Raw genomic sequence first — 10,357 nt, forward strand, 5'->3', positions numbered from 1 at the left:
CACTATACCTTTTGCTAAAACGATAGTGGGTTTTTTTCCGGCGATAGGTTTTCATATTTGTATATATAAGAGAGGTAATTGATGATAGAGTATCAGATCGTGAAGTTGATGGCTGGATTTACGGGATAGTGGGGAAGAAGGTGAAAGATATTGTGCTTGAAGAAAAAAATAAAATAAATTAAGAAATAGTTTTAGCGGATAAAAGTTGTACTCAGATTTCCAAACTAAAAAAGGGAGTTGTCACGTGTATTGAACAAATTATATCTTATTGGGTTTATGACAAAACCAAAATTGTATACAGTTACATATTTTTCAATAAAAAGATGTTTTCTTTTTTAGTTTTTAAAGTAAACAATTTTTTTCAAAAAAGAAAATCTTAAAAGACAGGTGTAAAAAATATTAGGTTTTTCATTGTCATTGTTAAAAAATAAAAGACAGGGTTATAAAGCATAAAATGACACAAGTAATCATTTAGAAAAAAAAATTAGGTTTTTCATTGTCATTGTTCTAGGATTTTGCTTTTGAAAGCGATTCAACATTTCTGCTATAAGGGTAAGTTTGTGACTTGTTATGAAATTGATCGTTGATCGTATAGTGATTTATGTATTGAGAGGTTTCTCCGAAACGTTGACGACTAAAATTGTGAAGAATCGTCATCAATTTGAACCCTTTTCGCAAATTTTATAATATGATTCTATTATGACATTTATGGTATGAGGGAAACATAAAATCATTAAATATGCACATCTTGGGAAGTCTGATTGATTACAAGTACTACTGTTATTTTTCAAATACTTTAGATTTTTGAATTAAGAAAATGTAAGAAGTCAATGTGGGTTGAAATTTACCGTGGTTTAACCGTGTGCTTTCTCGATAAGTATTGCAGAATGCACACTCGGTCTAACACACTCGGTCTAACTTTTATAGCATTTTGAAACTTGAAAAAATCATATCACTTTATTGTTGCTTATGTATCCAGTGATTAAAAATCAGTATAGTAGTAATTGGTATGTGATATTTAAATACCTTTAGCATGATGGTGGAATCAAGTGAGTATCCAGTTCGTCCTGGTACAAAAGATTGTCAGTTTTATCTAAGAACTGGTAGATGCGGCTACGGCGAAAATTGTTGCTACAATCACCCAAAGGTAAGAAACAAAAACTATCGATTTAGCTTACTATAAGTTGCATTGTCCCTTATGGCTTACTGCTTTGAAACATTTTAATAGGAGATACCAACAGGGGAGATTAATATGCCAAAGTGTAAGGTACGAGTGCATATTGTAGAATGAATAATACCAAAACGAAGATAAGTTGTTCTAGTTTTTAAACCATTTTAGAGGTAATAATTTGCTCCTATATATGCAAAATTCGTTTCAGTTTTTTCTGAGAGGAAAATGTAAGAACGGCTCACATTGTGATTTTGATCACTCAAAGGAAGGGGATGGTGCAGAACATACGCGTCAGGTAATTTCATCGCAGTAACTTTACTATTCTTATCAGCCAAATGTGAAAGACTTATCTGAGTCTCTTCTTCAGGGCCAGAAAAGATACAAAACTGAGTCAACGTCAAGGTCAAGTCCAAGTCCAGAGAAGAGGGTAACTAAATGTCATCTTTTATACTTTTGATTTTACTGTGATCCAAGAGAAAGATTCGAAGAGAATTTGCAGAAACATAGGCAGGAAGATATTGACAAGCAGAGTACAGAGGCTGAAGACATTCTGCAGGGAGAAAAATTGAGGGTAAAGAAACATAAATCAAAAGAATGATAATGATCAACAGAAACTAGTAGTAGATGAAACAGAGTACCTGTCATTTACTGTTCTTTCTCATTTGCATTACTTATTCTCACAGGAGATGCAAGAGAATGATAATGATCAACAGAAACTAGTGGAACAGAGAAAGAGAGATATTGAGAGGCAGAGGAGAGATGCTCGTTTGAGTCTTGAGCAGGTGTTGAATTGACTCATCTAACATTTCTCTAATTGGTTTTCTGAATATCACATGAGAGTTTTTTTTTTAAGTTGGTTTTCTGTAGATCAAAAAAACAGTTTATTTTGATGAAGCCATTCGCATCAGAGAGATATTAACAGAACTTGGATTCATAATTACAGAAGGCGATGGATTATAATAGTTACGAGGATACAAAAGAGAATTCCAGCTTCTTGGAACACAAGAAACTGATGCGTTGTGAAATTTTCGTAATTTTAACCTCGTGGTTGTTGTATTGATTAAACTACCGAATAAAGACTGAGATTGGGATACATTTGAGAATGTATGCTCGGGGAGATCTATACTATTATTTATGAAGTGATTTTGCTGATTTGTCACATTCTCCATGATTTTAGCTAATTTGCTTATTTATCGTATTATTATTAGTTTTTAGCTTAAATATTTAATTTATTAATTTATATTATTTAAATTTTGATAATCTTTATCTTTTTTAACTTTTATAATAAAATATTGTTTTCAGATAGCAGCACAATATATATGATCTCGTGGTTGTTGTATTATAATTCCAATTCGAAATTTCGAAATATTTAAATTAATAAATTAAATATTTAAGCTAAAAACTAATAATAATATGACAAATAAGCAAATTAGCTAAAATCATGGAGAATATGACAAATCAGCAAAATTAATTCATAAATAATAGTATAGATTTCGAAATTTTTAATTGGAATTATAATTATTTTAACTTCCACAAGTTTCTTATTAATTAGTTTTTAGCTTAAATCATTAATTAATTTATTTAAATAATATAATTATCTCAAAATTTCTAATTGGAACTAAAATTATAATTGTTTTAACTTTCACAAGTGAAGACCAATTCTTGTTTTCATGTAATGTAAGATGTTTTAAATTTTATAGTTTCATTTTTCTCATTCATTCCAAGTTGTATCGGTTATAGTCTTTTTTCATCCTCTAGGTATAGTGTTTTTTTGTTGTTTCAATTGCTTGAGTTATCTTCATGATATCACTTTCATTCTGATGTGAACGTTCTCTTTTCAGTGGTTCAATCATTTTGTGCAGATCAAACAATATTTTTTGTCAAACAATATTATTGGTGGAGTTGTTTGCATTAACGGCTATATGAACAACATCAAAGCTTAATCTATCTTTAGCTTTAGATCCTTTTTTGGGTTCTTAACATCTATATTTATGTACTTTCGATATTTGTTTTCTGTTTAGTTGGACTTTTATGTTTTTCTTTCTTTCGTTGAGTTTAAAAGACTAGGAATCAAATCGATTTTGTTACATGTTCTAAATTATTTAATGGTAGTTATATCACTTATATGTTTTATTACTGTTTAATTTATAAGAAAACTTATGCTTTGATATTAAGTTTAGAGAGTTGCTTATGTAATCATGTTATGAACATGTGTTTAATGGTTTAATCTCTAAAACGGCTAAAGTATATAAATTTTTAATGAATAATTAGATTTATCATTATATAATTAACTATAATAATAATAAAACTATCATTATCTATTTTTTTGTTTATTAAATGTAAACTTATGAAATATTTCGACAACTCAATGTATATATTTATCAAGTAAACCAATGAAATATTATCATTATGTCAATTTGTTTTTTTAAGTTTTCTTCTAAATTATCATTGAACTTTATTTTATTTTTACTTGGATTTGTGTGTTTCAATGTTTTTTGGTAATTTAATACATTTTCCTGGTTCAAAAATACAAAGTAGAGTAAGAGAGACCAAAAGTTCACATTCTTTGTTGTCCAAAAAAGAAGTTACTTTATTATGTGTAATATTTGATATGTAATTATGCTCTCATGATTTCATATTTTTATAGCTTTTCTTTGTACTAAGAAGACGTAGACCGAGATAAAAATTAAATAAAACTAAAATGATTAAGAATATAAAGAAAAAGTTATTGTCATATTTAAATCATAAGAAATATATTAATAACTATTAGTAACATGCGGGAAAAACACCTAGTAAGCCAGTAAAAACAAATAATAGACAGGTCCGGCCCTGAGAAAGTCCAAAACAACATGGGCCAGAACCACAAAAAAAATTGAGGGCCCGTAGAAAAAGTAATATTTCAAAATGAAGGTGAGAGGATTTGAACCCAACACCTTTTGTACTATCACTACATGGTTTAACCAACCAAACTACAAGAAATTATGTAAATTATTGGCCGACAAAATATGTATTTTTACAGGGTCAGAAGCTTATGCTTCCAGGGCTTCTGCCCAGGACCGCTACTAATAATAGATCAAAAAGTTAATATCATAAATTTTATTTTATCGTTACAATTTATAATTATAAACTTCTATATACTGTATTTCTGGTTTGATCATAACTACATATTTTTGAAATATATTATTGTTAACCTCATTTATAAACATAATTAATATATTTTAAATACAGTTAGTTCTTATGTACCTATGATTTGGTTAGTTGAATTGGATTTTATTCTATTCTATTGAAATAGAGTCATTTAAAAAAAAACTATTGTACAAGTTTGTTATAGTAAAACCAATTCATTAGCAACTTAACAAACAAAAATAAATAAATATATTTGATATTTTTCTTCTCTAGCTCATTGTTTACTGTTCTGATTTTGTCATCTATTAGCAATTGTTTATACCAACACGTTATAGATTTGTTTTCGATACCGGTCATACTATTAACACATTACAATAGTTTTCTTGGAGAATTCATATCGGTTTATATGATTATATCACTGCTTTAATCAATCAACTTTTTCTAAAAATACAAACATGTACTTATGTCAAATGTTATACCAATCTTTGATAATTTTTCATAGGTTGTTACACAAATGTTTGTATATGTCATATGTATCGGCTTTGTATATCACACCGGTTTACATTATTGTATTAGTCAGTGACATATTTCGTAATATATAGTATCAAGATTAAACTTAAGACAGTGTTCTTGTTTTATAGTATAAGATAGAGCGGAATCTGTGTTGTGCGCGGTGTATTTTTGATGTATGATTGCTATTTCAGGGAATGTTACTCTATATCCTAAACGTTTTTTTGTGCCGTGCTATCCTGTGAAGTTGTAAATGCAGAAACATGACGATGTTGAGAAGTTTAGATCCATCATTTCACATATGGGACATTACTCAGAAATAGCAGAGAAATCAGTGGAAATATTTGTCTCAGCTATATCATCTTCTAGATATTCTGGGTCTGGCTCTCGCGCTAGTTGTCTGAGTGCACCTCTCAAAGATATCCATAACACTTGTCCTTCAAAAGGGTGAATATTTTTACCTCTGGCGATTGATGCAATAATCTCAAAGAGATCTGTTTGTTGTCTTTATTCTGTTTTTGGCAAAAGTAGGTTCTCTTCCTAAACTAAACATCAGCAAGTTTGGTTATGCATCAAGCAGTTTGACAAAGTCAAGGAAATTGTCAATTTGGGAGCTCAGATTTGTAAGTAAAACCACCTCTTTAGGACAAAATGTGAGAGGTTTTATCATAAGCAAAAGGCTTTTGCAGCGGAAATAACTTTTTGGTCGCATTTTATTATATTTCATAGTTTTTCACTGTGCAGAATATTCTTGTTCACATATTCTTTACACAACAAGTTGATTCATAAGTCGGCGAAACAACCTTCAACTTGTCATCCCTTGGAAATTAATTCTGCTTTTGGATATATACTGAGCAATTACAGAAAATCATTTTCATAACTGGAAGTTGCAGAGACCCAAAAGCAATAGAGTGCATTAAATGTAAACTTGGGCCAAACTATAAACCTTTCAAGAGCGTTATTGAGAAAAGGACAAGCTAAATGGCTATATCAAATGATTTTGGGTTATTTGTTTTGCTTGCACACGTAATAAATTGGGGTGGAAAGAATTGTGGCTTCAAAGGAATGCACGTGAATGCAATGAAACACATCATCTGTAACAGTCCAATCAGATTCTGACGCTAGCCTATGATCAACCCACTCGAAGTTCCTGTTGTTCTCACACGTGGTCCAGTTGTACTACCACGTCATCTAACTTATTTTTTCCGTCTATCTGAACCTTTAAAATTTAAAAGAAAAAAATTTCTCAGCTACACCATGTATACTATAATACGGTGTAAACCATCCAAAGTATATAAATGTATCGATAACTACACAATGTATATGATAAATACATGTCACATATACGACGTTAATAAAAATATGGTACAAACATCATAACGAGGTTCAATTGATTTTAGTTAAAATAATTGGGGTCAGAGCATAATTAATTAAAGTTAAACTCCGACCCGAACCAAACGAAAAACCTGACCCAGACTTAACCATTTCCTCCCCCAAATCGATTTCATTTGGAAATCTAGGGTTCATCGTTCAAAACAGAGAGAAAGAGACCGAGAGAAGGAGACAGAAACAAAGAAAGAGAGAAAGAGAGATGCAATTTGGTGGAAGATGGAGCAATCAGGGAAAGGGCAAGGCAAATGAAAGCAATTTGTTTTGTTACTATGGATTGGTGGCGAAGATATCTCAAGCTTGGAAAGACAAAAATCCGGGTCGAAGGTTCTATGGGTGTGAAAAATTCAAGGTATAAACTAATTGTGAATCTTGTATGGTATAGTCATAGAGTTCTTTGGGAAGTTTTAAATTTTGTGTTTGTGTTAGAGTGGAGGTGATTGCGGGTTTTTTCAATGGTTCGATGAGGGAGAAGCTTTTGGATGGCAAAAGAAAGCTTTGATTGAAGCTAGAAACGAAATTTGCCAGAAGGACAAGACTATTATGGGATTGAAGAAGACCATTTCGATGCTTCAAAGTGAATTGGCCAAAAATGCCAAAGTGGAAGAAGACATCATTAACACCTTTCTCAAGCTCTAAAGACATGCTCATTATCTTTAAAAACCTTTGTAATGTTGTTGTTGTAATGCTTAACTATGTAATGGTTTGACAATGTTTGGAAATCAACTTCAGTTAGCAATAAAAAAATGAGTTTGAACTCATTGCTTTAACATCCAAAATAGGTGATCTTACATAACAAGAGAGACATCAACACTAGTTTAACATCCAAAACAGACATATCCGAACAGAGAAACGTCATATCCAAAGACCAAAGACGACATCGAAAGAGGAAAAAAAGACATCCGAGAGAAGAAAAAAACATTCTAGAGAAGTCAAGGTTGTGTAGCAGGTGGTGCAGTTGAGGAAACGTCCTCGATTGCTTGCTCATGTGATTGTTGTTCCATGTTGAGACGCCTATGCTTTCTGCTTTCATCAGACTACAACATAATAAAGAGAATCAAACACGAGAAAGAAAAAAGGTAGACAATTGCGACGACGACAATGTACCTCACGAGGACACTTCCTTGAGTTGTGGCCTTCACCACCACGAAGACCACAATGACCTATTCTTCCTTTTCTATCAACTTTGGTCTAATTTTTCTTCGGGGATTCACGCACTCCTTTAATCCTTGCCTTCCCCTTTGGTCTTCCAGGCGGTCTCTTGTATGGTGTTGCTTCAATATGGTCTTCACCAGATAGCTTCCAAAACCTTGGACCAATTACAGGCCCCAACCCATCCATGTACAAACCTCGCCACTTCGATGTCAGATAATAATCTGAAATATAATCTTCAACCTCGAAACCATTTTCACGGATAACAAATACAGCATGGCGACATGGGATTCCAGACAAGTTCCATTTCCTACAAGCGCAGCTACGACAAGGCAAATTCACCGTGTAACCATTTGAAAATTCAACACACTCATAAGCACCTCCTGTGCTAGGATAAGAATAGCAATGCTTAGCTTCATCACAAGACTTTTCAACCTCCTTTCTCGCCTTCTTTGTAACGAGACCCGTCTCATTTTCGCTGTCTTATATCTAGTAGCTATCCTTTGCATTGCATCTCTTCTAATCAACTCAAGCATCTGAATAAAAGGCTTCTTTCTTGGTATCTTCAAGGTCCTATTGAAAGACTATGTGAAGTTGTTGTGTGTATCAGAACAACACGAACCTATCCGGAAAAATGCCCTGCACCAAGTAGAACGATCCTTCTTCATAAGTTCTTCAGCTGCTAGCGGATCAAACTTTTTGAAAACGTCCAAACTCCTGTCATAGTCACCCTCGTTGTAGCTACTTGCAATGCGCCAGAAGAGAGGCTTCAGTGTATCAGACTTATGATTCTTCTTCAGATTAGAGTAGATGTGCCTAGCACAAGCTCTATTTTCAGCTCTTGGCAACTCGACAGCAACTCCATGAATCAATCCCCTATGCTGATCTGATATGATTGTCACAAGATCACCCTCGCCTAAACCCAAATCAATCTTCAACCTGTGAATGAACCATTGCCAATTATCATTGCTCTCAGAGTCGACCACAACCCATGCTATTGGGTATATCTGGTTATTGGGATCCCTTCCTATCGCAGTAAGAATCAGTCCTTGCAGAGAGATGTGCTTGAGGAATGTCCCATCTAATCCAATAACCGGCCTGCAATACTCCTTCCATGCCACGCGGATTTTGTCAAAACAGATATACATGGAGTGAAATGCTTTCGCTTCATTTGGTTTCGTTGTTGTATTGATCTCTATTTTGCTATCAGGATTTGAACTGCATTTAAAAAAAATTAAACCATTTATTCATAAGAACACTTAACCATAAACAATATTAAGAAAGCTTAAAATTAAAAAATGTTACCGTAATAGTTCCATCTCATAGTCTCTTAGCCTTGCAAAATGTTCATTGCATTCGGCCTGTAGCTTATCAAGAACAATACGCCTAGCAATCTTTGCCTGCTCGGGGGAGATAATGATGTTGTACTTCTCCCTAAACTCTTCTCTAATCATTGGAGTACTCATTTCAGGTTCCTTCCTAATTTTCTCCAACATAACTTCAGCAATGGCAGGACTTTTAAAGAGTTTACACTTACATGTGGGATGGCAAGTATGTGTGTTAACGTACACTTTCACCATCCATTTATGAATGGGTCTCTCTACTGAGCAGTATATACGCCACACACAACCTCTACCACTGCATTTAGCACCAATCTTTGTCTTCTCCCATCTGTCATAGACTACATTTCTTCTTGACTGCAGAATATACTTGATCACTTGCTTCTTGAACTCTTCACCACTGTAAAAGGTCTGCCTAAGACTAAAAACGCCATCTAATTCACCCTTATTAGCCATCCTCTCAGCTTGTTCCTCTTCATCATCAAATGACTGTTCCGTGTCTGGATATACCTCATCATCGTCTACAATCTCATCCTCATAGTTCTCATCCCTAAACATCTCAAGATCCTCTTCAAAATTTCTGTCAAGATCCTCTTCATCATCAGATTTATCTCTCGCTTGATACTCATCTTCACTCTCTTCTGCTTCATCATCACCATCAACCTCGTCGTTTTGTAGCTCCGCATCAACCTATCTACCATCAACCTCGTCATTTTGTAGCTCAGTCCTTGCAGTCTCTCTACCATTAACCTCGTCGTTCTGTAGCTCAGCATCAACCTCGTCGTCTTCACTAGTTTCAGGTTTCTCTATGAAGACATCAAGTTCCCCATAATAACGACCATTAGATGCCATCCTCTTTTTGTTTTTCTCTCCATTCTCAAGCAACTCCTTCTTCTCTGAGATATCCTCATACGGTAACTTGTACCACATTCTCCCCACACTAACTTTTAGAACAATGATCTTCAGGAATTCTTCAAAAACTTCATCACCATTGACTTCGAACTGATCCATAAAACCATCGACATAATTTAGCTTCCCATCTTCATCATATTTGAACACACCGGAATGGAAGCAATTAATCTTCACCGGTATCGAATCACTGTTAGCATTAAAATAGCATTAGAACATGGTAAAGCCATCAATTGATTCTAATAATCGAAGTAACCAAGCAAGGGCTCTTACCTCATTGTCGCCTTGTTTCTTCGATTAGCTCATCCGGATTCTAATTCACTGATATTGAATCGATAACACCAAACCCCTCTCTGCACTCTCTCTGTCTCTTTCTCTCTGTTTTGAACGATGAACCCTAGATTTCCAAATGAAATCGATTTGGGGGAGGAAATGGTTAAGTCTAGGTCGGGTTTTTCGTTTGGTTCGGGTCGGAGTTTAACTTTAATTAATTACGCTCTGACCCCAATTATTTTAACTAAAATCAATTGAACCTCGTTATGATGTTGGCACCATATTTTTATTAACGTCGTATATGTGGCATGTATTTATCATATACATTGTGTAGTTATCGACACATTTATATACTCTGGATGGTTTGCACCATATTATAGTATACATGGTGTAGCTGAGAAACTTTTTTCCAAATTTAAAATATATACTTTACTAGTTCGTATAAAACTAGAGCATTGGTAAAAAATATTTAACAATATTTTTAAAT

The 10,357-nt window shown here is 33.6% G+C and overlaps 2 protein-coding genes across 2 annotated transcripts; one reads left to right on the top strand and one right to left on the bottom strand.

Moving 5' to 3' along the window:
- The first annotated feature begins 507 nt into the window (after positions 1 to 507).
- LOC106344703 (putative zinc finger CCCH domain-containing protein 9) lies at positions 508 to 6,835 on the top strand. Its single transcript, XM_013784021.1, has 10 exons — positions 508 to 552; positions 1,033 to 1,147; positions 1,229 to 1,267; positions 1,380 to 1,466; positions 1,539 to 1,598; positions 1,671 to 1,742; positions 1,855 to 1,953; positions 5,067 to 5,241; positions 5,339 to 5,430; positions 6,626 to 6,835. Exons 2-10 carry the CDS (start codon positions 1,034 to 1,036, stop codon positions 6,833 to 6,835), a joined length of 948 nt encoding a protein of 315 aa, XP_013639475.1. The 5' UTR covers positions 508 to 552; position 1,033.
- Positions 6,836 to 7,128: 293 nt separating this feature from the next.
- LOC106344704 lies at positions 7,129 to 9,875 on the bottom strand. Its single transcript, XM_013784023.1, has 6 exons — positions 9,871 to 9,875; positions 9,439 to 9,787; positions 8,654 to 9,378; positions 7,971 to 8,566; positions 7,415 to 7,731; positions 7,129 to 7,233 (listed from the first exon to the last, which is right to left on the bottom strand). The coding sequence occupies exons 1-6, from the start codon at positions 9,873 to 9,875 to the stop codon at positions 7,129 to 7,131; spliced, it is 2,097 nt and encodes a 698-aa protein (XP_013639477.1).
- Between the last annotated feature and the right edge of the window lie 482 nt (positions 9,876 to 10,357).

The sequence above is a fragment of the Brassica oleracea genome, chromosome C5, assembly GCF_000695525.1.
Source record: "Brassica oleracea var. oleracea cultivar TO1000 chromosome C5, BOL, whole genome shotgun sequence".
NCBI classification, from domain to species: Eukaryota; Viridiplantae; Streptophyta; class Magnoliopsida; order Brassicales; family Brassicaceae; genus Brassica; species Brassica oleracea.

Bases quoted from the DNA above. Each gene is read 5' to 3' on its own strand.
- LOC106344704 (XM_013784023.1), bottom strand. The intron at 7,732-7,970 runs GTTCGTGTTGTT...ATCCTAGCACAG, and splicing joins CAGGGCATTTTTCCGGATAG to GAGGTGCTTATGAGTGTGTT. The intron at 7,234-7,414 runs GTGCGTGAATCC...ATTATGTTGTAG, and splicing joins GGAAGGCAAGGATTAAAGGA to TCTGATGAAAGCAGAAAGCA.
- LOC106344703 (XM_013784021.1), top strand. From the start codon at position 1,034: ATGATGGTGGAATCAAGTGAGTATCCAGTTCGTCCTGGTACAAAAGAT. The intron at 1,268-1,379 runs GTACGAGTGCAT...AATTCGTTTCAG, and splicing joins TTAATATGCCAAAGTGTAAG to TTTTTTCTGAGAGGAAAATG. The intron at 1,954-5,066 runs GTGTTGAATTGA...TTGTAAATGCAG, and splicing joins CTCGTTTGAGTCTTGAGCAG to AAACATGACGATGTTGAGAA.